The sequence below is a fragment of the Heloderma suspectum genome, chromosome 2, assembly GCF_057233095.1.
Source record: "Heloderma suspectum isolate Gila_16-S chromosome 2, 16-S_ref, whole genome shotgun sequence".
NCBI classification, from domain to species: Eukaryota; Metazoa; Chordata; class Lepidosauria; order Squamata; family Helodermatidae; genus Heloderma; species Heloderma suspectum.
In genome coordinates this window covers 225798082-225824666 of record NC_139459.1, presented here as the reverse complement: position 1 = coordinate 225824666, position 26585 = coordinate 225798082, and the positions used below count along the sequence as shown (strand labels likewise).

The window sequence follows — 26585 nt, the reverse complement described above, 5'->3', positions numbered from 1 at the left end:
GGGCTCATCTTCCGGCGTCATCTCTTTTAGCCTTGTGATAGGTTCCATGGGGTTTTCTTGGCAAGAATCCTGGAGTGGGTTGCCATTTCCTTCTCCAGTGGACCACATTTTGTCAGAACTCTCTGCCATGACCTCTCCGTCTTGGGTGGCCCTGCACGGCATAGCTTATGGCAAATATTGAGGTGTGAAGGAAATTACAATTCTCCCCACCACCTCCTCCATATGTACTGTATATACACCAGGAACTCTCGATAACACTCCATTGAGAACTACAGCCCACGAAACTTTAAATTAATTAAAGTGCCTCAAGGCTCTCTGTGGTTTTTGTTCCAACAGGCTAATAAGACTATCCCTCTGGAAACTGTCTTTTACAGCTTGTTGTTGTTGTCTATTCGGTCAGTCGCTTCCGACTCTTCGTAACTCCATGGACCAGCCCACGCCAGAGCTTCCTCTCGGCCGTCGCCACCCCCAGCTCCCCCAAGGTGGAGTCCGTCACCTCCAGAATATCATCCATCCATCTTGCCCTTGGTCGGCCCCTCTTCCTTTTGCCTTCCACTTTCCCTAGCATCAGCATCTTCTCCAGAGTATCCTGTCTTCTCATGATGTGGCCTTTTACAGCTTAATCCTATACATATCTACTCAGAAGTAAGCCTCATTGAGTTCAATGGAATTTATTCCCCGGTAAGTGTGTGTGGGGATTGCATCCTTGGGACAATCTTAGAGTCACAATCTAATTGCCTGAAGAGTAAACTTCCTGGTTCTTTTTGACACTATTTTTCTCTCTCCCCTGGGTTGGATGTGAGAGCTGCAGGTAGGAAGCGTAGGGGGAGAAATGGAGGATTGTAGCGAGGCGATGACTGAGCAGCACTGGGTCCACCCGGAACCAAAAGGACAGGAGTTTATCCTCTCTTTCGCTCAGATCTTATTTCATGGGGAAATATGTTATTTTTAAAGTATTTAAATCCTTAAAAACATTGCCTTGTGAATGCCAATGCAGTCCATTGGTGGGTGCATTGTAGTCAGTATTACAGGTTTGAAGTGAGACCTAGGCTGGTTTGGATTTCCAGCCGAAAATCCGTATACAAAATACTCCTTAAAAGTTGCAGCAGAACATCAGTTTGCTTAAACAGGCCCCTCAGACCTCCTCCCAATGCTCAGTTCCACTGACTGGCATGCAGAGCTATTGCAATTTTAAATGTTTAAAAACTAGGCTGCAATATTTAATTGATTAATCAGTTACAATAATTGATTTAAAACCTCTTAATTGGTTAAAAGGGTGTTCCCACTTAACTGGGCAGTAGTTGTTGTTTTTAAAAGAACTATTAATGACCTTGTCACATTCAGATTATTTCTTACTGAAGTTTAGGCTTGCAGCAGCTATTACAGTACATCCATTGGGATGGTGAGAACATAAGAAAAGTCATGTTGGGTTAGACCAAGGGCCCATCTAGTCCAGCATTCTGTTCACAGTGGCCAACCAGCTGCCCATGGGAAACCCACAAGCAGGATGTGAATGCAGTAGCACCCCCTCCCTCATATACCCCAGCAACTGGTGTACACTGCCTCTGATACTGGAGGTAGCATAGAGCCATCAGGACTAGTAGCCATTGATAGTCTTCTCCTCCATGAATTTATCCAATCCCCTTTTAAAGCAATCCAAATTGTTGGCCATCACTACATCTTGTGGAGTGAATTCCATAGTTTAACTGTGTACTGTGTGAAGAACGTCCTTTAATCTGTCCTGAATCTCCCACCAATCAGCTTCATGGGATGACCCTAGGTTCTGGTATTTTGAGAGATGGAGAAAAATGTCCCCCTATCCACTTTCTCCGCACCATGCATAGTTTTGTACACTTCTATTATGTGACCCCTTACCTTTTTTCTAAGCTAAACAGGCCCAGATATTGTAACCTTTCCCTATAGGGGAGTTGCTCCAGCCCCTTGATAATTTTTGCTGCCCTTTTCCGCACTTTGTCCAACTCTACAATATCCTTTTTCAGGCACGGTGTCCAGAACGGTACACAGTATTCCAAGTGTGATCACACCATAGATTTGTATAAGGGAAGTATGGTATTGGCAGTTTTATTCTCCATTCTTTTTCTAAGTATGCCTAACATGGGAGCTTGCTTATGTAATGGATTTCTAATGCCCTCAGGAAGTTTCCAGTTGGTATGGCTAGTGCTCTTGTCAAAGCTCCGGACTCTCTGGTGGTCTATGTGATCACCCCTAAGCACAGCACCCTTCCTGACTTCACAGAGCATGATCTGCTTCTTGGTTTGCCAGAGCGTTATCAGCAATGAAGCAAGACGAGACATAACTAGAACACAAGTGGCAGACGTCTCAATGTGAATCTGACTGAACAGAGGAGAGAGAGCATTACTGAGCTTGCTCTGTGGCCACATCACATCAACCAGCTTGCCTATTAAGATCTGTTTTGGAGAGCCTTCTCCAGCTGCCTGTGTCATCCGAGGTGAGGTTGGTGGTGACTGGAGAGAAGGCTTCTCGGTTGTGGCACCCCAGTTGCGGAATTCACTCCCCAGAGAGGCACTTGGCATTATCTTTTAGGCGTGTGACAAAGACCCTTTTATTTTCTTAGGCGGCAGTTTAAACACTTTCCTGGGAGTAAGCCTCATTTAACTCATTGAGGCTTACTTCTGGGTGGGCATGTGTAGGATTGCACTGCTAAGTCTTCTTAATCGCTATTTATTTCTGCTAGATAGTTTTAACACTGTCTTAACTTCTGCTTCAGTATTTTTAATTGTTTTAGCTTTGCATTGTAAAGAGCCACGGATATTTTAAAAATTGAAAATAAAAATTAAACAAACACATACATACGCTTTAATATATGTGGTTATAAAAATTGAAGAGGGGCTGCACCATCTTAAAAACCATTTCCCCCCATCACTCACACACACACACAGGAGGAATGCTGTTGGCGATATATACATGGATATCTTTAAAACATGACAACGACTTCTAGGACACGTGTGTGTATTAACTGAAAAGCGGCCCCATCGCAGTAATCTGGCCTAGATGTAACTCGGCGTGCGTCACCGAAGCAAACTAATTACAAGTCTCGACTGGGTGAAACCCTCTTCCTCTGTTTCTATTGAAGCCGCTCCACCGCCAGCATGCGTTTTTCCTTTCATTTCTGAAGATAGTCCTGTCCCGCTTCCCTTCCATTGCATGATTTGCAGAGAGACGAAAAACAAGAGTTCCACCTCACCGGCGCCCTCGCTGTCACTTCAGGTCTAAACTTGAACTAAATTGCCCACTCTGACTCCCGATGCAAAGTAGGCCACGTTTTCGACGTAAAGACGCCAAGGGATGGAGCCGCGCGACGGGTTCAACGGGAGGCCATAACGGCAATTCAATCCCCCCGCCCCGGAAGTTCAGCCTGTGCGTCCGTCTACATCGTCCCATCTCTCTGGCCTGCAGGGCTCTGGGAAAGGAGGATGGCGGCAACGTTCCGCCCTTGGCTCCGGCCGCTGGCGCTGTGGGGGCGCAGAGCCTCTTCCCCACGCTGCACCTGCTGTTGCCATCATGCCCGGTCCTTGGCGACAGAGCCGTCGGGCAAAAGGCCGCGGGGCGGCCCCAGCAAACCTGGGGTGAGCCGGTTGAGTTCTAGGTGGAGGGGCGGGCGGGCGGGCGAGAGAGCTGCGTCCCGTGCAGGGGCTGCTGGGCGGCGAATCACTGGGCAAGGAGTAAGCACGCGCCTTTGCTGGGGCTCCTCGGGTTCAGGAGATTCCGGTGGCGAGCCTGCGCGTGTAATAATACTCACGGAGTGGAGGGAGGTGGGGGTCCCGGGTCCGGCTGCTGCAGGGCTGAAAAGTGGCACCGGACCCGATTCCCTCCTCCGCATCATCGCTAAAAAGCCCAGAGCCCCGCCGATACGCCAGGCATCTTCCTAAGCTCCAGTTGTGGAAGAGGAGCTGTGAGCCCCTGGACCCCCGCTCCAGATTTGGGGCCCTGCCTTTAGCTGGCCCCGCTACTGCTTCGGAACCCTTTCTCGTTTGCTGGAGCCAGTGTTCTGTGTCAGTCGGGGAATGGGGAGACAATTAAAGGCGAAGGAAGGTGAATCTCTTGCTTGCGAAAATGATGTGTCCGATGTCGGGGGAAGAGGAAGTCAGGTGATGTCTGAACATGTGAAAGCCCTTGCCGGGCATTAGGGTAGTGAGTAAAGTAGGCATTTACATAAGTGCTTCTATTTCCTCCTCTTTCCCAGTAGCCTGTAACTTGGAAGACTCTGGCAATCACCTGTGCAGTTGGGGGAGGATTGCTAGCAACAATGAAGTTCTTCAAGAAACAGAAAGAAGAAAGTTGGTATCATTTACAGTCACTTATGTTCTTGTCTCGTTAATGCCTTGCTACACACATTTTCCCCTGGTGGTGTGAACATTTTTACAGAGTGCATTACAAGTAAGCTATAGAAGCCTTTTGATCCCAAGAGTTGCTTACCACAATAAGAAGTAGCCAAATGCTTCTCCTAGTTTTTACCCAGCTTCTTTCTATTTCTTGATCCTATCTTTGTTTTATTTATTTTCAGTATTTATGTATGGTTGATGCAATCTCATTCTTCAAGTCTTCCCATGCCTCTGTTTTCGTTGTAACTGTGCTCTGTGTCTCTTTGCTGTTGTATATAGTAGGGGGCCTCAAATAACTGTTTTGAGATTCACTCAAACTGCTGAAACAACAATTTAGGGCACAGTCCTATGCATGTTTAGATAGAGAAAAGACCTACAATTCCCAGCATTCCCCAGCCAGCAAGGCTGGCTGGGGAATGCTGGGAATTGTAGGCCTTTTCTCTGTTTAAACATGCATAGGATTGCACCCTTAAGCACTTCGAAATGCAACCAGAGGCCAGCTTAGCTGAAGGTATTTCTTGACAAGGAGACCCACAGATCAAAGGCAAAAGGGAGGGAACATGTCTCAAAGTGTATTCAAAAGCTCCTGGATGAAGAGGTAATAAGGAAGGACAAAAAAAAATATTGAAATCACTGAAGGCTTTTTCTGTGCGGATTTCAAGAGATTCTGAAAGCTTTCAGTCATACTGACTTTTTCATAATTGTACACGTTTACCTGTTTTGCTCTAGGTTGCATAGAATTACAGAGTTGTACAAAATTAAGTTGCTAAAGCCTAAGACAAAAAGGTGCACATTCTGCTTGAATGTTGAAGTTTACATTTAGATTACTTGTTCTCAAGAAACAAGGACTGAATCTTGCAACCCTTCAGTGATCTCTTAGAACCATCTCTCATTGCTGACCTCTTAATTTATAACACTGTTTCTCCCCACGATCTTCTGCCTTATCTTGTCTTTTAATTTTTTTCCTGAGACATGCCAGCCTTTGCCACTCTGAATCTATAGTTAATAGAACACTTTCACTGTACATCAGGGTGAGGAACTTGTAGGCCAAAACATTTGGAAGGCCACAACTCCCATCATCCCCCACAATTAGCTACACTGGCTGGGGCCAGGTTCTTGTTGTAAGGAGACATACAACCTCAATTACGGTGATAGGAAGGGAAAAGAGCAAGAAGCGTGTGCTTGCAACTACATTTGGAATATTTTGAAGCACTTCTTAGAGTTCCAGGCAAGTAACCTTCTGTTGTGGTCTGATTTCAGTTCTGGAAAAGGAGCGGAAAAAGTCTCTTGGAAAGCCATTGTTGGGAGGCCATTTTTCACTTACAGATCACCATGGACAGGCCAAGTCAGATCGTGATTATCTTGGGCAATGGGTGTTAATTTACTTTGGTTTTACACATTGCCCTGACATTTGCCCAGAAGAACTGGAGAAAATGGTTCTAGCAGTAGATGAAATTGGTAAGTAAACCTTACTGAAACCTCAGTTGTCTTTGAAATAACATTTCATGTTGGAGAATCCTGTCAGTCATGTTACATGTAGGGTTTGTAATTCAGGATTTTGCTTATTGCAGAGAGAGGCTTTTTCTTTTTACAGTTCGGCAATCCCATGGCACTGGATAGAATGACGCATTACTTATACCACACCACTGATGTGCTTGGAGTTTTACACAGTTACGTAGATGGCGTACGCAGATCCCTGCTCCCAAGGAGTTTACAGTCTGAAATAGACAATGGAGGGAGAGGGAGGGAAGAATGTGGATAAAAACTGTTACATATACTTAAAACTTGGTTACAGCTGGAAATGAGGGCTAAGGGCATGAGGCATAAGCCATTCAGGAAAAGTGTTTGAGAAGGGATCTGAAGGAAGGGGTGGCTTTTCAGGAGGGAATTCTATTCATAGGCGGTAACAAGAAAGAGATGGTGAGTTATTTAAGGGAGCGGGAGATCTTTGGCTAGCAGGAAGTGGTAGAAACGGAGGAGCAGAGTTCATGCAAGTGGGGATATAACAAAAGACCATTGCTGAAGATAGGGTGGGGCAATGCTTTGGATAGCAGCAAAAGCAAGGATGAGGTGCCCATGCTGGAAATGGAAGGAGGTAAGAAATAATCAAATGCTTTATGTACATTGGTAGACTACAAAGTCATGTACTGTACAAAGTGGTGTTTTGACTTTTTGAGATATGCATGCAGTGTGCTAATCTGCCTTTAGTAAAAGCCTGTTCCTGCTGCTGCCTAGCAGCAGTGCCTTCATTTTCTGTCCCTTGGATAGCCTCTTTCTATGAAAGTTGCATCCATATTGTAGAAATTTGAATTCTGTCTTGGCCAAGGTATAGGGTTTTTTTTTTCCCCCACTCCATAGTGCACATCTGCTGGTATGTCTGTTAATATCTGTAATTTGCATACATTATTCCATCAGCTGATGTGGAATAATTGGTTGCCAAATACTTTTTTAAAAACTTGCAGAAGTAGGTGTATATTTTTTAGGTCAGACCTACTTGCCACACTCATTATCACTGAAAAATGACCATGTTCCTGTTTAACTTATTTCTAATACTTTCCCGTACTACTGCTTTCACCTTTTGTTCCTGCCAGTGCCTCCCTCTCCCTCTCTACCACCTTCTCCATTTCAGTGTCACCTGCCTTCACACTTGTTTCTAAATTGTCCATTCTGTCCATTAGGATTAAAATGTAGCTTGGTGTTGAATAGGAGAGTTTATATCTCTGAGTCAACATTTTTGAAGCTCTCTGCAGACAGTTATGTAAACGTCATGGGCATTAATTTGGTATTTTGGAAAGGTTTTCCAAAATTGAGGGTTAGTAACCCTGGGAGGGTGGATTGTAAAATATGACTAAATTTTTTTTATGTAGAGATTTAGAAATGCATTGAGCCTTCCAGTTATGGCCTGCTTAACTGACATCTTTGTATAATAGCTTTCAACCTTTCCATGCCCAGAAACCTTATTTATCCCTGACCCGCAAAATTGTGGCAACTTTTATTTTTTATCTTCCCTTACTTTGACTATATCTGTATATAACCTTCTCTGTCATAAACTCTCTTTTCTCCTTTATTAAATGGGGTCCAAAAGCTCAATAAAATCATGCTGATCTCTGTGTCCATCATTCTCCATCATTGTCTCTAAAAGAAGATTGTTGTGCTTCAGGTGCAGGCCTTAGGGCTCAAGTCTTACTAGCTGAAGACGCTTGATATAGGGCATCGCCATTCAAAGCTGAAGAGAGGTGAACTTCACCTGAATTTGGAGAGTGCTCCAAATGTTGGCCTTGTGACTAATTAGCTTTATCTCTGGAGGCGCTTTGTCATTTCAATATGAGCCACATGTTGTCAGTTGCAGCTATATTAAAACAACTGGGACATGCTTTACACCTGATAAGACCCCAATGTTTAGGGGCAAAACATGGTTGGTTATCACATTTCTCACCTAAAGGCATCCCATAAGAGCACTGTCTTGCAGCTGGGCTGAATGAAATTGTCACTCTTGAGGGCAGACTTCCCTAACCTTGATTCCCCAGATACAGCTGGACTAGGGACGTTCATCCCAGGGAAATCTGACCTTTTGGGGGGCACAACAGATTTCTCTGGAATCCCCAGCAAGCCGCAGGCTTTTTCCCAGATTCCAAGAAATTCCATTTTTTTCCCGTAAGATCAGCAAGTTGTGCAAATGCAGCCACAATTTGTGCATAACTAAGCACTTTATGGCTGCAGTTTGCGCAAACTGTGCTAAAGATGGCTGAAATCTGCACAAGTTACATAAATTGTGGCTGCGATTTGTGTAACTTGACGATTTTAGAGGGGAAAAAATAAAACCAGAATCCGTGAACTGGCCCAAGTCACACAGATTGAGTCGGGCCAGCTTGCGGGTTGGGAAGTTAGAATCTGGGGAGCTGAGCTGCAGAATGCTCAGTGTAGTTCACCCCCCAGACAGATTCCTCCAACATCCCTAAATTGGACTGCAGCTCCCATTATCTCCAACCAGCACGGTCAGTGCCCTGAGATGATGGAAGTAGTCCAACAACATCTGGGGAACCAAAGCTAGCAAAGGCTACTTTGGGTAGGAGTGGGCCGTAGGTAGATCTCCAGATGTTTTTGGACTTCAATTCCCAGAAGCCCCTGCTAACATGGCCAGTGGTCAAGAATGCTGGAAGTTGAAGTCCAAAACATCTGTACACCTGCTTTCTGCCCATCCCTGTTCTAGGGTATCTGTGTGCTTGAATGTAAAGCTGGGACATGGTCTTGGGTCTGAATACTGGGATATTAATTATGTGAATTATGTTTTGTGACAGATGAGATCCGGTCTCTTCCCAACATCACTCCACTCTTCATCACGATTGATCCTGAAAGGGACAGTAAAGAAGCCATTGCAAAATACGTTAATGGTAATGTTAGCCTCCTTCCTTATTTGACACAGAACTGACTCCCTTCACCTTGCAACCCTGACCAGAACAGCTTTTGAAGGAATGGGAGGCCGTCACTTGGCCTTCGCCATTAACACGGTCTGATCTAATTGGCTTCATTTTTGTTCCAAGAGTTTTCACCGAAGCTGATTGGATTGACGGGTTCAAAAGAGCAGATTGATCAGGTGGCTCGAGCCTATCGTGTCTATTACAGCTCTGGCCCCAAAGATGAAGATAATGATTACATAGTGAGTATGGTTTCTGTATGTACTTTTCCCAGGGATCCCACAGATTGATAAGGCTGGGAGGGGCTTTATGAAAGCACATCAGCTCTGCAGAAAAGTTTTAAGCATTGTACTGTCAGAGGTGGATGAGGCAGACTTAAGTGAAGTTTTTGAGAGAAGGCTCTGCTGATTGTAGGGATGTACGAAAGTGACTTACCTTTCGCGGATTATGTTGGTGGTGGGGGGGGAGGCGTTCCGTCCCTCCCCCCGGAATCCTGGGCGGGGGGGAGGCGCTCCTTTCCTCCCCCCGGAATCCTCAAACGGCCGGCTGTGCTCCGCGGCAGCTCCGTGGAGCAGCCGGCCAGGCCTGGCCAGGCCAGAGACATCCGCAGCCGGATTTCCGGCCACGGAGGGCTCTGGGTAGGTAAAAAACAAAAAAAACTCCACGTACGCAAATGGCGGCGGCTACAGCCGCTGCCATTTCCATTCCTTCTTTTTGGCCGTCTTTACGTAGGCTAAAACGGCGAATCAACAGGGGACGCAAATAGCGCCCACTACGCTCTTTGCGTTCCCCTTTATTTTTGCCGTCATAGTCTAGTAAATATTTACGTAGATTAAGATGGTAAAAAGAAGGAACGCAAATGGCGGCGGCCGTAGCCGCCGCCATTTGCATACGCGGTTTTTTTTTTTTAAACCCACCCAACCATGATAGGCTACATAAATCTTTACGTAGCCTATCACATCTTTTTTTTTTTTTTTACACAAGCCTGGAAATGGCGGCAGTGGGAGCCGCCGCCCAGAAGATCCGCCCCAGGTGAGTCTCGTCCCAGGGGGGATCGGCAGGGGGGCAGGCCGTTCCACCACGGAGTTCGGGGAACTGGCATTAAGCCTCACCGAGATCCGTGGCGGAATTCTCTGACATCCCTAGCTGATTGAGTGATCAGAGGAGAAACAAAGGAGGACAGGGAAGGGAGGGTAAAAAGGTTACCGAGCAGTGCAAATTGAAGTGGGTTCTGGGGAGTAGAGAGCACCTGGGCTGTAATGGGGTGATATTTCTGAACAAGGATAGAGGAGTGAAGATGAGGATCCAAGAGGATGAAGGGCACCAAAGCTAATAGACAGTTGTGGGTAGCGGGCACTGATGGAGAGGATATATAGTTAGTTCGTAATGAGTGGGATTTCCACATGAGATCATAATGCTTTGGCTTGTGGCTATTCTAGCTGGAGAACAGGAGAGCAATGGCTGGGAGGTGCCTGTTTTAAGTTGAGCTTCGAGAAGCTGGGCTGAAAAGTAACTTGGCCACTAGCAATAGGCCTGAAAAGTAGTCTTTGATATTGGTGGTGATGCTGCTTAAGCTGAAGGATCCAGATTCCCTTTTCGTACTAGTTAGTCGCGATAGGGTCATGTTTTTGTCATCTGAAAAGCTCAGGTGTACAGTCTTTTATCACCAGCCACCTTTCCTCACCAGGCTATCCAACGTGAGCACTATTGGGGATGTTATTTGTGTTATTTGTGTTGTTGTTGTTCAGTCGTTAAGTCGTGTCTCGTGACCCCATGGACCATAGCATGCCAGGCCTTCCTGTCCTCCGCTCTCTCCCGGAGTGTGCTCAAGTTCATATTCATTGCATCGGTGATGCTATCTAGCCATCTCATCCTCTGCCGTCCCCTTCTCCTTTTGCCTTCAGTCTTTCCCAGCATCAGGGTCTTTATACAGGTTATTAAAATGGACATGCATTGGCACAATTTAGCCAGGTGAGGGAGCCAGACAGCGCCTTACTGGAACTGGCCGATATTTTGTCCATGCTGTTACAAGCAGCACTTTATCTTAGCCAAGATCATAAGACCTGTTCCTTAAAATTTAACCATCCCAAAGTGCCAGCTTTGTGAAGGTGTCACTTCTCAAAAGTTGAGCCGTTTATCCAATTGATGTCATGGTAATGAAAAAAATGACATTAAACCAACATTAAATGAATGTTGACATGATCAGTATTGGTTAATAGTAATGTCTGAAGTGGCTCCTTGCTACTCTCACCCAGCCCCCAAAGGCATTTGCTATTGTCCTTGCTCCTCTTTTGTAATCTAAATGAGCAACGTAATTAGAATAGTGCCTCTACACTCTCCTCTTGAACTTCCATTACATGATAGGCAAGGACTTTCCATGCTGTCTGAAAGAAGATGGCCAATCAGAGGTGCACAATCAAGATGGTCAATCAGCATATTCCTGCTTCCAAGAGGGATTTCAATAAATGGCCACTGAAGTGCACTGGGAGGGATAAGTTCCCCCCATGGTATTCCCAATATTTCTAGACCCAGAGAAGTGGTCTGTTCTCAGTCAGTCCTGTATTGAAAGAAGGGGCTAAGACACACTCACTGGGAAGGAGATTAGTGTAAGAGGAGACTTTGCTTTTGTATGTGTAGTGTTCAGATTCTGGAGGAAATTGAATTTCAGGATTGGCCTGCATAGTTAGGAGTCACCAGCTGGTCATTCACTTCCAGGGAAAGCTTGGTTTCCAGAAGATCCCATCTTTCCTCAACACAAAATCTTCTCAGAGAGCCAACTTTGTGGGATTTCTTTCTTCTTCGGGGCTTGGCTGCTTCCACTGTCTTCCCATGGGGTGTGTTTGGTGCTCTTTTGTTGTCACATTTGTCTGAGCTGTGCTTGAGATGTTTCTAGGCTATCTACCAAGACCGTCATTTTATAAAGTAATCTAGAGCTGGAAAGGCAGTCTGATCAAGGGGCTGAGTTACTGCTGAGCGGAATGTACCCTGCTTGGCCCATTTATCTTTTGTGTTTTCTTGCAGGTGGATCACACCATCATAATGTACCTTGTTGGGCCAGATGGGGAATTCATTGATTATTATGGCCAAAACAAGAAGAATTCTGAGATCGCTGCATCAATTGCTGGACACATGAGAAAATATAAACAAGGCTAGGGGACAGAATGTTTATGACCGTGAAGGCAAGTTAGCTGCTAATCAGACAGGCATCTATGTTACTACTAAAATGCAGCCATAATATGCTATGAAGATCAGATTAATTGCATGAATCGCTGTGCAAGTAATCCATCTTGGCACCTTAGTTGTGTGCTTAAATTTGCAGCTAAAACTGTACCTACAGGCTAAGACTCAGAGTGGGTTCAACAAGGACCTGAATGTCATTCAGCAAAAGTACTTGACTAAGCACTTTTCTCTGAATGTGCCTCAGCTCTCCACTTGTTTGTTAAAGGCCTTTGACACAACACTGAGGTTGTTCCAGTGAAAAGGTAATCACTTCTGAATGTGGGCCACAGAATCTTTCTCTCCTGTGTAGTGTCTTCTTGCCATGCTGAAGGGACACATGTAGAGAGAGATGCTAAACTGAACAGAACTGAAGGTACTATTCATGGGACTAGTCTTACCTGGCATCTTGAGTGTCATTTCACTAGAACCTATGGCTGCAGCATCACTTCCAAGCCAACATTTCCTTATGGCCATAGGCTCTGCCTTCTCGGCTTTTCGAAAGGGCTAATATAGCTTAGGACAGCCTTCCCCAACCTGGTGCCTTCCATATGTTTTGGACCAAGACCTGTTAAGCACAACCAACATGGCCAGTGGTCAGGAATGCTGGGAATTGAGGCATCTGCCCAAAACATCTGGAGGGCATTAGGTTGGAGAAGGCTGGCTTAAGACATAGCTGTGGAGCACTCAGTAACATGGCGGGGTGGTAACTTTACATCTTTTATAATAGCAGGATTTTTAATCAGGTAAAACTACACTCTGTACAGACAGTGAAATAAAATGAAAGAAACCTAGAGACTGTGGTCTCTTGAAATCAATTAAAGTGAACTTTTCTCTTAAAAGCACAAGTTGCCTTTCTCCAGTGGTTTTTGGATTGTAAACATTTCATTAACTAAGAACAAAAATAAGTGGCTGCAGGACACATGGATGAGCAGTGGTAATAAGATACCATGGAAGTTCAATCTGTCAGTGACAGAAGCGCTCACTCTGGCACTGAACCTTGCAATCAGAATGCTAAAATAAATAGGTGAGCCTTTAGAAGTGGTGGAAAGTTTGTTTTAGACTGCTTCTTAGTTAAGATATAGAATATATATCGTATTGTGAGTGTAAACAGTTATGTTGAAAATACGTAAGTATTGAGTAATTAGATTAGATTTTAAACATCTGGATAAATAGTGGTATCTGCTGCTACAAATCTGGGGTGGACTGCTGTGCATCTCCACCCCAGCTTCACTGGGTGTTTACATTTTCATGGATTTCTCTTGTTTTGAACAGTTTGGGTAAAATCCAACATAAGTCCTACTTGGAGTAGACCCATTGAAATGAATTTAAGTTAGTCATAAGTGAAACTTACGTTGGATTTTACCCCTTGTGTCTTCCAAAGGAGTTGTTCCTTTGGAATGTGCCTTGGCAGAATTTTTTCAGGAGGAGGCATTGTAATGTAAGAAGATTCCCATGGAACTGAAATATCTTCTCTGTTTCTGAGATGCCAGATAGATTAAAGGAAACTTTGCCTTTTTTCCAAGTGTCCACCAAGAATGTCCTTGGGTCAGTTTGCACCAAGTGCTTTTGGGACTTTGCTAGAATTTAACCTTCATTCTCAGCTGTTAAGGATTGTTGCATGCAGAGGCAGCTCTTTCCCCTGCTTTAGTGTGTGTGCATGTATGTGTGAGAGAGACACCTCTGCAAGAATTAAATTAGTAAACTGACTTTGCTTTAGGTTTTTTTTACTTTTCAGCTTTTTAGGGTGTATGTGTACTGAAAATACCTCACTTTTGGCGAAGAGAGCTAATAACATCTTTCCAAGTTTTTGTACCATTTAAACATTTACTAACCAAAAATATCAAGCTAAGAGTCTAAAAATTTGAGCTGCCTTCTGGATTTCCTAGTCTGCTATGTCTTTAACATGTACATGTCTCTTGCTTTAGACTCCTTGGGATGTGTACTATCCAATTCTTTCTGGCCTTTCCAAGAAAATTATTTCCAGCCTGATCCAGGTTCTTCAAAACTCTACATGGCTTTTATTCTGAGAACATAGGGCACTTATTCACGAGGTCAGTTCTTTCAAATCTTAGCAGTCATTAGAACTCTGAGTGGCTTTCCAGGCTGCTGGAATCCGTTTTGGAGGAGGCCACTGCAACAGAGGGGCTGTACTTTTAGCTCAGGGGATAGAAGTGAGAAGTAGGTCCTGAACAAAAACAAAGCTCTTTTGGCGGCAGCCTTTAGAAGAATCATCCCCTCCCAACAGGGATCCTTTAAGCTGAAATGAGCAAAGAAAGTACAGAGAATGGAGGCCGGACAAAAACGTTTGTTTGTGGAAAAAAAGAATAGCAGTCTGTTTCAATAAAACCTTCATCTATAATAGAGTGTGATGTTTTACTTCAGTGATCTTTCTGGAAACTTTCTCTATAAAGGTAACTCTCCCTCATAAAAAGGTACTTAGCTGAGAAGCCTTTGGATAGTGAGAGAGGTCCTTTTAAAGAAAAGTTCCAAAATGGTTAACTTGAGGAAAAATGCATTTTAGCTGCATTCTCTGCCTGCAGCTTGCAAAGCATCAAACTTAAAATATTAAGAACAATAAAACAAAGCCATCAATGGTCACATAAAATAAAACGCTAGCAGCCAGCAGATCTACAGAGCAATTTAACATCACCATAAATTAGCCTCCAGAAAACTTCTCAAAACCGTATTTTACTTGTCCTCAAAAGGCAAATAATGAAGACACCAGCTGGACGTCAGTGGGCAAAGTCTTCAATAGATGGCACACTAATGGCCAAATTGCTTTGGAAACTTCATTCAAAATAAGATAATGGCCACAATGTTGAACAGATGGGGAAAGAGCAGCTGCAAAAGATTGCTCAGGACCATTTCAGAGATTACATGGCTGAGTGTGAGTTCTACCATAAATTTAAATTCGAATCCAGCCATTGGAACCACACTGACTACGTAGCATAGTAAGAGAATTCTGTAGCATGTATTGGCATGCAAAGTGCTTGACAATTCCTAAGTTATCTTACAAGGCTTCAACAGAAGCAAAAATAGAACTCAAATGTATTTTAAAAATAAATGTTTGTACCAATGATTTGATGATAAGGCACTCATATGTATTCTGAGCAGTTGGTTTTGACCTTGCTGCCTCATTCATTTCGAAGTGCCTGGCATTCTGAAACTCTGGATCAGGTGCAGCAACGGGAAAGGAAGGTACTGTGGGTGAGGAACTGAAGTTGACTAACAGAAAAAGATGACCATATACATGAAAAAGGGAAGAGCCTGGCCAATGCTGAGATAAGGCCCAACTTCCTTGCCGTATGAAGGTATCAAACGTTGGCACTGCCATTTGTGGAGGAGGAAAACCTCTCCTGTTGGAGTGGCAGATGTGTGTTTTCCAGGCTGCATCCTGCTTTGGAATATTTTACTCTTTAGTGGAATAACATCTCTGACTGGTATATGCAGGAGATCATTATAGTACCCATACCTAAATGCTGTACAAAAAAAAAAAGTTTTAGATGTTCTTAATACTTCTGGTAATAAAGGGTACAACACATACAAGATGGCAGGATGCAGGAGTATGGAGCAACATGCTGAGCAGGAAGGAGCCATGTCAGATAGACTTGAGGGGCTGCTAAATAGAAACCAAGCAACTTGCGGGATGGGAAGAAGGGCTGTATGAAAGAAGCTGACTGGGCCATGGCTAATCAGGAAAGCACATCTTCAGCACGTGGAACACACGGTTTTCTTTTTTAAAGGCATGCCCTTTTAATTAATAAACAGTTCATCACTGTTTGAGATAGTGAACCCAGCAAGCAAGTCAAACTCAAGGAGGCCATTTTAGTGTGTTTCAGCTTGCCAACTGAGCTGGGAACTTAGTATCCTGGCAAGGTGCTAAAGGCTAAAGGAAAGTGCACAGATCTTGGTACCTGGTTCTCTCAAAACTATCTTGGAGACCTTGAGACCAGCCATGGGGCATTCAGGAAGAAATGTGAGCAAGTCATCTTTCCTGTGGCCATAATCCTTCATGGATGGGGCCCAAGATTTCCAAAGCACCATGCAAGGCAATTAGGTGTTAATTCTGGAAGAACCATGCTGCAGGGAGGCAGAATACAGTAGTTCAGAAAGCTCCCAGTATGACATTGCTGACATACTACGTTCCTTTGACAAGAACACCATTATGCAAAGTCCAGATTTGGCTCTTCCCCTTCCCTTCAGACAGTAGTCTGTCTATGACAGATAAAGAGCAGGAGGATTGCTAAAAAGAAGATGGTGGCAGGAAGGTAAGAGTGTCTGCCAAAGTGCCCAGAGAAGCACTATAGACAATATGCCTGACTTTGTAAAGAATAGCTTGTTTTCAGAGATGTGAGCTGGAGGGGAGCTTGCTAAACCAACCAGCTCATTCCTGCTCTCTGCCCTTGAGTTTCACTTTTGTCAGCACTTTCTTGGCTTAGGCCATTGGGGATCTTCTTACACTAAGGGACAACTGCTGCATTCCAAGGGGGAAAATGGATTCCTTCTGGCACGCCTTCCACCTTCCATAAAAGTGCTACAAATAACTAGGGAGTCAATGTCAGTGGGAAGGAGACAGATCTTTTCCCTGCTCTTTGTCTGCCTGCCTGCCTGCCTGAGTCATACTCTAAGCAGTCAGAAGAGGCCACTCAAAGCCATTGAGAGTGGTGGGGAAGCTTGCAACTATTCCTGTTGGTGCAATGGATAAAACGTGCTGTTGAAGTACCTTGAGATATTTCTGTTGAATGTTTGATTTGTTTTTGAAGTTCAGCCACAAATCTGTAAGATGGGCTGAAATTAATACTCCAGTAAAGAAATGGGGGAACTGAAGTCTTTTCATAGAATCATAGAATAGTAGGGTTGGAAGGGGCCTACAGGGCCATCGAGTCCAACCCCCTGCTCAATGCAGGAATCCAAGTCAGAGCATCCCTGACAGATGGCTGTCCAGCCTCATCTTGAACGCCTCCAGTGTGGGAGAGCCCACCACCTCCCTAGAGAATTGGTTCCATTGTCGTATTGCTCTAACAGTCAGGAAGTTTTTCCTGATGTTCAGCCGGAATCTGGTTTCCTGTAACTTGAGCCCATTATTCGGTGTCCTGCACTCTGGGATGATCAAGAAGAGATCCTGGCCTTCCTCTCTGTGACAACCTTTCAAGTACTTGAAGAGCGCTATCATATCTCCCCTCAGTCTTCTCTTCTCAAGGCTAAACATGCCCAGTTCTTTCAGTCTGTCTTCATAGGTCTTTGTTTCCAGTCACCTGATCATCTTTGTTGCCCTCCTCTGGACCCTCTCCAGTTGGTCTGCATCCTTTTTAAAGTGTGGTGCCCAGAGATGGACACAGTACTCCAGATGAGGCCTAACCAGTGCTGCTGAGTAGAGGGGAACTAGTACTTCCTCGGATTTGGAAGCTAATGCTTCTATTAATGCAGCCCTAGCATGATGACTGGGCACAGTTCCTTGGCAAAGACTTTGATGTTGGGGTAGATGTTCCTTCTAATGAATATTAATACCTTATTGGTTTTAACCCATTCATAATAAATACTTCTTTTATTCTCCAACAGCAAATAATTCTCTGTCTGACAACAAACACTTGCATGTAACCAACCAGCCTGCTCTCGTTATGTATCTCTCTAGCTGAAATACCTTTCCATTAAGAATAGATGGATTTTTTTAACTACGTCTAAAGCTTCCACAAATACAGGTTTGTCTGCTAAAATGTCATAATATATAATAATAGCAAACTCGGATGCTGAGTTATTACAACTAGGTGGGGAAAATGGGGCTAATGAGAGAGAAGTATCAGCATGCTTGGGTGGACCTCGAGATTTGCAAAAGTAGAAAAAATATTCAGGAAAAAACTCTTAAGGGGGTACTCCATCCCTAAACAGACCAAATAGCACTGAGCATGCTCAGTGGCTACAGCATATTGAGTGTCTAGGATGTGTGGGAACCCAAGGAGCAGGAGAATGGAATGGAGTTTCCCAAAAGAAGGCATAGCTGGCTGGCAGCAGCACTGAACAGGAATGATTCACACTTCAACATTTTCTGCAGGTTCAATTAGTCTTACCTGTTTTGTATTACATTGGTGTCCAGACTTACTGTAGGTAGGGTATATAATGGAATCCTCAGCAGGGGGAGACTTGATTGTGCCTTTCTGAGGTAACTGCTTTCTAGTGTTAGAATTCTTGTTTTCATTGGTTGACTTTCTTACTCATATACTTGTTGATTCCATAATACTGGCAGAGGATAGACCCAGTTACAGGATCATCCACAATTAACTTAAAAGTAACTTAAAAATCAGTGGATACAGACAAAATATGTTAATCAGCTAATGAGCTGGTAGCTATGTTAACTCTTTAGTTTTCATGCTTAGGGTTATGTGAGCAGCAGTGAGCAAAGGGCTGGATGCGCCTGAACTTGTCTGATCTCGGAAGCTAAGCAGGGTCAGCCCTGGTTAGTACTTGGACAGGAGACTGCCTGGGAATCAGGCTTCCTGCACTGAACAGGGGGTTGGACTCGATGGTCTTGTAGGCCCCTTCCAACCTTATGATTCTATAAGATGCAGAAGTCCACTCATGTAACAGGACTTCCCTGTCCTCTCTTCTACAGCCCCCTGCATACACCCCAAATCTGCTCTGGATCATCCCCCAACTCTCTGGAGCAGATCTGGGGATACCTAGGAGGCTGCAGAAGGAAGAGGAAATCTGTTCTGCTAGAGATTTCCATTCCACTAACAGATGACCAGTGTTGGAGCCAACCCTTAGTTGCAATGTTTATTACTTTCTTGCATACCATAGAATTGGCTGTAGGACTTTATTTGTTGTTGTTCAGTCGTTAAGTCGTGTCCGACTTTTCGTGACCCCATGGACCATAGCACGCCAGGCCTTCCTGTCCTCCACTCTTCATTGCATCGGTGATGCTATCTAGCCATCTCATCCTTTGCCGTCTTTCTCCTTTTGCCATCAATCTTTCCCACATCAGGGTCTTTTCCAGTGACTTTTCTCTTCGCATTAGGTGGCCAGAATATTTGAGCTTCAGCTTTAGTATCTGTCCTTCCAATGAGCAGTCAGGGTTCTGGAACTATTTCATGATGGGTTTTTTTTTTGCTTTTTGTTTTACTGTTGATAATAGCTAAATTCCCTTTGCTCATGGGAATTGCTGCACTCTTTAATTAAACAGTTCTGAACTATCAATAACGTGGGTGTTAATGCTTATGAATAACAATATTGACCTTTGTCAAAAATAATTCAGTGTTGTCCAAGAAAATGGAACAATATTGGACATAATATTGCTGAGGAATATAGTTATATAATACTAGTAGTATTAATGTTTGCCTTTCAGAAATCAATTGATAGCATTAACCATACTGCATTGTGGGAGGCTAAGAAACAGATTGGGATTAGCCTAATATAGTATCCAGTGGAATATATGCATTCCTTAAGGGAGTATAAAGTGTTATGAGTGAGTAAAACAGGAGATGTTAATTTCTAGTTTGGACAAGATGGCCTATCCCCTATTTTTGTTCTCTTTTTAACACTGTGGAAGGGTATACTATGTAGGAAGAAAATTATGTAGGAGGAAATATGAAACCATGACATTGACAATAAATGGATGCAGACCATTTGATATCCTAACAATATTATTTTGATTGCTGAGAAAAGGAAGGACCTACACGCCTTGGAATGTTGTTGAAGCTAATAAATTCTTATTAGAATGGGTAGACGACAGTGCTGATTTGGTGAGGATGGAGACAGTAATCCAAGAGAAACTGTTGAAATGTATATTTAGAAAATAGTTTGGTGATAATAGCCAATGGTGACTTCATAAGAAGATAACTCAGAAAAGAGGTATTGCCTCTTGACATGGTCAAAACTAAGAGCATCACAAAAATTTGGAGAAAATAGGAATTAGTCTAGAATTAAGGAGAAATCTAGTACAAATTCTAAATTTCACTCTTGAGTTACTGAACAAATCTTAAGTTGAATTGGATTCAAATGAATATTTTTACTACCACAAGATGCCCATTTATTATTTATTTATGCTGGAGAAAAATAGAACCTCATAGGAAGGGACTAACATAAGTTTTCAAAGCATCCATGAGCCAATGGTTGTTGTTTTTTTATGCCTTGTTTTGGCTTGTGATTGCAATGCAATGCATGCTATCCTCTCCCCACAAATGAGATGGAAAAAATGGTTACGTAAATCCATCCTCTTATTTTGAAGAAACCCGATTTTAAAAAAGGTAACCGCTTTCAGCACTGAGAAACTTTTTCTAGAGAAAACTCAAGAGAAACGTGCATGGGTACATTGGTGCCACTTCCCCATGTGGACAAACTGTAAGCCATGGGTTTGCAGCCCTCAGAAGCCTTATGCACAGCCTGACAGGTGCCCAAGCTTCTGCTGAATTCCCCCCCCACACACACACACACACGCGTGCACACTCCACTGCTGCTGGAATTTTGCTGGAGAGAACAGTGTGGAGAGAATCATCTCGGCACAATATGCTCCCATCAGTCCGCCAAACAGGACCAAGCATTATGATGTTATATCAGTCTTTTCTCACCTCTGGCTTCCAGGGTGTGTCTGGGCCCAATCGAAAGTGCTGGTTTTGACCTATAAAGCGCTACACAGTTTGGGATCTTGGTACGTGATGAAAGCCTCCTTGGATATGTACCTACCCATGCCTTAAGGCAGCCTCCATCAGCCTGGTGCCCTCTAGATGTGTTGGACAACAACTCCCAGCATCTCCCAGCTAGGATGCTGGGCGCTGTAGTCCAACACATTTGAAGGGCACCCGGTTGGTGAAGGTTGCCTTAAGGTCATCTGCAGAAACCCTTTTTTGCATACTGTGATTTGGAAGGTAAGGTAGGAGAGAGAGGGCTTTCTCTGTGGTGGCCAAAAGGCCATGATCTTTTTGTTGCCCAGGCATTTTAAACATTTAAACATTAAAGTATTTTAGATCTGTTACTTTAGTCCCAGAGAGGTTAGTGGGGTTTTAGCTCCAGATGGGTTGTTTTACCTTTGTATTGTATCTTACTATGTGCTGTGTTCATATGCGCTTATTGGCTTTTTATGCTGTTATGTTTTTAAGTGTTGTACAACACCTAAAGAACCAGTTTTATGAGCTGTTCCATAAATATAATAAATACAAATTTTCATCGTTTGTTTCTGTCTAGCTCTTGGCCATGATACTGTTTATTTCATTTCTTTTCTATCCCCCCCAATAGCCAAAGCTCTCCGGCGTATTTTTTTACTCGTGTGTGGAAGGGGTTCCACACCCTAATAATTTCTGTTGCTCCCTCTTGTATCTTTCCCAGTTCTGTTCCTTAGTTTTTGTAATGGTTCTATCAGTACTACACATAGTACTCCAGGACTGGCTTGAAGATCAATCTATACAGGAACATTCTGATATTTTATGTATTTTTCTATCACTCTTATTGGTATTAAGATGGGAGAGAGGGAGAAAGATACTCTTTTGAAAACTATGTTTTCAAAATTTGACACTATTTGCATTGCTGTGTTTCCATTACTGCTGTAAATCAGGGAGGCTCAGGGAAACAGCCAGAGAAATGCTTCTGTAACATTTTCAGATCAAATCTAGACACTCAAATAGAGCTGTGATGAGGGACTGCCAGGGGGGCACCGGACTTTTTTTGGGTTGGCCTTCTGAGGAACAGCAGTGGATGTTAGGAAAAATGGCATACATGTGACACACAGGACAATAATGGGATATGGATCCTTATTCAGGGGAAAGAAATCCTAGACAACGAATGGACACTAACTGAATTCCCTTGGGGAAAACTGTGGAAGCCACTAAAGAAAAGAGAGTGTCAAAACACAAAGAAGTTGTTTAGAAGGGCTGAAGGAATAACCTTTACTGTCCACAGAAACAAACTGTTACCAATAGCCCCTTCTCACCTTAGTATCGATGGAATCTACACAGCAGCAGCAAAGCCATCTTGTGTGTCAACACCTTGTTTCTTCAGCCTTGCAGCAGACTCTGTGTCAATAGTGTCTTAAGTTTCTGCAACGATTATAAAGTGTGCTGGCCACTTGAGAGGACTCTGAGGAAGAGGAGAGTATGAAGTGTAGAGCTGCAAAGCAAACACTCCTAATTAAATTGGGATCAAGTGTAACTATGGGAATATTAAAGGTTCCAGAGGACATAAAGTAGCGGTGATAATTTTTCCAGTCAACTCTATCGAAACCTTTTTCTTTTTAAAAAGGAAAGCCTGCATGTATGGGAGCCTGCATGAAAAGTGAGAGCAAATTTCTTATGAAACTGCATAATCAAACTGCTTTTTTATTTCTATTAAGATCAGGCTTTTATGATACTGACGGTGCAATCTTATGCATGTCAACTCAGAAACAAGTCCTATTGAGTTCAGTGGGACTTTCTCCCAGGGAAGTATGTGTAAGATTGCAGCTTAGGAGGTGAATAGAGTTCTAATGTAATTCTTTCACCTTCCCTGCCAGTTCTGTATTGTTGTAGGATTTCCCAGAGTACAAGTCTGGCTTTGTCAATCTGTTTCGTCCATTTCACTGGGTTGAAACTGCAAGTTCAAAAACTTCTATTATAAGCCCTTATGGTTGCAATCCTATGCATGCTTAGGCATTGGAATACTGGGAATTGTAGGACTTTTTCTGTCTAAACATGCATAGGCTTGCGCCCTAAGGCTGTGATGAGGGATCTCTGGCCCACAGGCCTAATCCAGCCCAAGGAAGTTCCCCATCTGGCTCATGGAAGTCCTCTGCCAGACTGAGCCCACTTCTCTGGAGAGAAGAAACCCTGCTGTTATTTCTAGTCAATAATTGGATATAAGACAGCGGTTTCCCAGCACCAGAGAAAGGTCGCCTTTCTCTATGTCTGGGAGAGGAAGCCCCCACTCTTCGATCAGAAAGAAAGGTGGGATTTGGTCTCTCAGCAGTAGAGAAAGGTATTGCTTAGTGGGATTTCACTATGCAGGGAGAGGCAGATGTTTCTTCCATGCATCACTGCATGGAGAAACTCCCCAATGATGTCAGGGGGCAGAGCTTCAAGTGGAAGGGCTGGGCTTTGGGGGAGGGGCTCCAGGAGGGAGAGTCCACCCCTGACATCATCCAGTCCCCAAGGGCATGAGGCAAAAAGCAATCCACACCTCCAGGGCTAAACAGTTCCCCACCACTGCCTTAAGGTGTATCCCCCAATCAGAAAAACCTGAGCAAAACCAGAGGGGATTGGTTGCAACCAATACCCAAGGGTGGTGGCAAGTATAGCAGGAACAGAGTTTCTAGTTCTAATGTGGTTTTCATATAGCCATCACCAAATTGCATTATGGTGTCCAGGAAATTAACTTGTGCAGGAGTTGGTCAAGACCTCAGGTTGGAAATAATTTACATCATAATCGAGGAGGACCATGTGAATTTACCGTGAAGTACCAGTTCCCCTCTACTCAGCACTGGTTAGACCTCATCTTGAGTACTGTGTTCAGTTCTAGGCACCACACTTTAAGAAGGATGCAGACAAGCTGGAGAGGTTTCAGAGGAGGGCAACAAAGATGATCAGGGGACTGGAAACAAAGCCCTATGAGGAGAGACTGAAAGAACTGGGCATGTTTAGCCTTGAGAAGAGAAGACAGAGGGGAGATATGATAGCGCTCTTCAAGTACTTGAAAGGTTGTCACAGAGAGGAAGGCCAGGATCTCTTCTCGATCAACCCAGAGTGCAGGACACAGAATAATGGGCTCAAGTTACAGGAAGCCAGATTCCGGCTGAACATCAGGAAAAACTTCCTGACTGTTAGAGCAATATGACAATGGAACCAATTCCCTAGGGAGGTGGTGGGCTCTCCCACACTGGAGGCATTCAAGATGAAGCTGGAAAGCCATCTGTCAGGGATGCTTTGACTTAGATTCCTGCATTGAGCAGTGGGTTGGTCTCGATGGTCTTATAGGCCCCTTCCAACCCTACTATTCTATGATTCTATGATTCTATTACAGTCATATGCATATTGCCCTATTGCTGATCCACATGAATTCCCAAAGCAGAGTCACTGGTATAGTCCACAAATCAGTAATTTGGATGACGATAAATCTAGAAAGTGTTGCGGCTACATGGACCATGGCGTCAGAATTAAAATGCTGATGGCTTGTAGTGTATATTTGTCTGGGATGGATGTTTGTATAAACAATGGTTCCAAATACATCCCTAGTTTCCCATGCTGGTGATGTTTGGGAGGTATTTTATGGTGACTTCACGTGTGTATTGGATGGAGGTGTTGTTGGGGCTGCCTTTGAAGACACCCTCACTGGATCTAGACAATTTGGGTCCAGTCTTCTATATTTCTAGGCAAGTTGATTATCCTGGTGGTGGCTGTCCAACTCCAGACATTCCAGGGGAATCTGATTTTTGGGATCCATAAGAACATAGGAAACTGCTTTATACAATCAGACTATTGGTCCACCTAGCTCAGTGTTGTCTGTGCTGATTGGCAGCAGCTCTATAGGGTTGCAGAAAGCAATCTTTCCTATACCTACCTGGAGATGCCAGAAATTGGACTTGGGACCATCAGCATTCAGACCATGTGTGTTACCACTGAGCTACTCCCCACCCCACCCCACCCCATTTCATTCTTGGTTTAAACTGGATTTGGGGACTGAAATTCCTTTGGTCTTAGTGGATTGTGTGCATTTTGGGATGCCCAGAGGAAATGTAAACCCTATTAATTCTACCAGAGCACTTAAGAACTTTTGATAACATTGATTATTAGATACTTTGGAAATGCCTAAGTGTTGGTGGAAGTTTGAGGCACTAATTCTCATTGGTTCCTGTCCTATCTGACAAGGCGGTCTCAAAAAATGATGTTAGTAGACTATTGCACCTTGTAGAGTTCTTTGGAGCTGAACTCTGCTGCCTATATAAAATCATCATGAAACCACTAGAAGAGATCATCAGAGATCTGGAATGTGGTGATACTAATATGCTATTGACCTCCAGATCTCTCTTTCATTGTCATCTGATCCAGGAGCACTAGCTGGAGATGTTTATAGAGTGGATGAAGGACGAGTCCAAATAAGACAGAGGTGATCTGACATAATGTAGGGAAGAAGCAGATGCCTGCTTGAATCACCCGCTACTGTACTTGGGGGACCAGATATACAGGCTAAGTTACTCCAGATGTGCCAGTGAATTTTATATGTTACTAGCAAAATGTTTCATTCTTCTGGGTCAGAATAACGTAACAGTGCTCCAAGTACAGTACTTTACTTTTCCGTATTGGGCGAATGCCAACCATACACTTATGTGAAAGTAAAGAGATGGCTGAGGGACACTACTAGGATGTGGCTAAACCTGTTCCCTGTCCCATTTACGTGTGGTTCTTTGTGTAGGGGTATTCTGTTTGTGATGATGTAACTGGGAATTAAACCATAAAAATGGCGTTTTCTTCTAACAATGAGTGGCTTTGTTATGGTGTGTCATGTTACATATATAAGAGAGCCAGTGTGGTGTAGTGGTGAGAGTTGGACTGGGAGCCAGGAGATCCAGGTTCTAGTCTCCACTCGGCCATGAAGCTCACTGGGTGACTTTGGGCCCATCACAGACTCTCAGCCCAGCCTACCTCACAGGGTTGTTGTTGTGAGGATAAAATGGAGAGGAGGATAATGTAATATGCAAGAGGTTCCTTGCAAGAGGAAAAAAAGGCAGGAGATAAATGCAATAAATAAATAAATAAATATCCTTCAAAAAATTGCACCTATATCAAGGTTTTGGTAATATGCAAAGGTACTTAAATTTAATTAATCCACTAAACATTATTGAATCATTGTCATATTATCATGATGGATAAAAGCTCATTCTACAGGAGTAGGACTGCCTCCAAGTAAGTTTTCAGCCTGCATGTGTTCTCTGTTTTTAAAAAACACATATGCATTCTGGCCTGGGCAGGCTGAAAACTAACTAGGAGATAGTCCTACTCCTGAAGAGGATGTACCAGGAAATAACTTTAATAATTAAGGCAGTCTTCATTTAAATCCTGCAAGCACCTTGGAGATTTTGTATATTTATCCAGTGCTTAGAATAGTAAAGCCCTGGATGGTGGTTTTAGCAATTACAGCACTACAGAAAGGAACTGTGCATTATCCAAGCACTGTGCATTATCCAAGTGTTTTCCTTCTATCGCTGTCTATTTCACATCTATTTTTAAAAATCTATTTTGAAGTCTTTAAAACATACTTATGTAAAACAGAAAAGCTGGCCCCCTCTCCTCCTCCCCCACTCCAAGTTCAGCCTTATGCCATCCTACGCCAGGGCATCATGACAGAAACGCCTCTGGAATGAGACGTTGTAGTTCCATTTGTCTCCTTGAGAAGCAATTGCATTCCTGGCATGCAGTGCAGGGTGCCAAAAAAGGGGCCTTCTCCAATGGAATGACAATGCTCCAGCCCAAGACTAAAGGCCTGAGACATTCCGAAGGAGAAGGACAGCACAGGTGGGCATCTTTGCAGCCAGCCAATCCAGAGAGTGAAGAGCAGTAGGGAAACACACTTTTATGGCAATGCCAAAATAGACTCAAAGGGGTGTGCCAGAATTTAGTGCTTCGTGCTATATACA

General features: G+C 43.7%; 1 protein-coding gene across 4 annotated transcripts in view; it reads left to right on the top strand.

Moving 5' to 3' along the window:
- The first annotated feature begins 3423 nt into the window (after positions 1-3423).
- The window catches only part of SCO1 (synthesis of cytochrome C oxidase 1), a 30930-nt gene continuing 7768 nt past the window's right edge, over positions 3424-26585 (top strand). Inside the window, exons 1-7 of one of the 4 annotated variants that reach the window (XM_084838296.1) lie at positions 3424-3608; positions 4229-4319; positions 5625-5822; positions 8663-8755; positions 8906-9021; positions 11801-11958; positions 13924-14357. In XM_084838296.1, the coding sequence (XP_084694422.1) occupies positions 3456-3608; positions 4229-4319; positions 5625-5822; positions 8663-8755; positions 8906-9021; positions 11801-11932 (783 nt within the window). In that variant the 5' untranslated portion in view covers positions 3424-3455 and the 3' untranslated portion in view covers positions 11933-11958; positions 13924-14357. Of the gene's footprint in view, positions 3609-4053; positions 4075-4225; positions 4320-5624; positions 5823-8662; positions 8756-8905; positions 9022-11800; positions 13709-13923; positions 14358-26585 lie in introns of those variants that run through there. The other 3 variants (XM_084838297.1, XM_084838299.1, XM_084838300.1) reach the window with 3 other exon arrangements.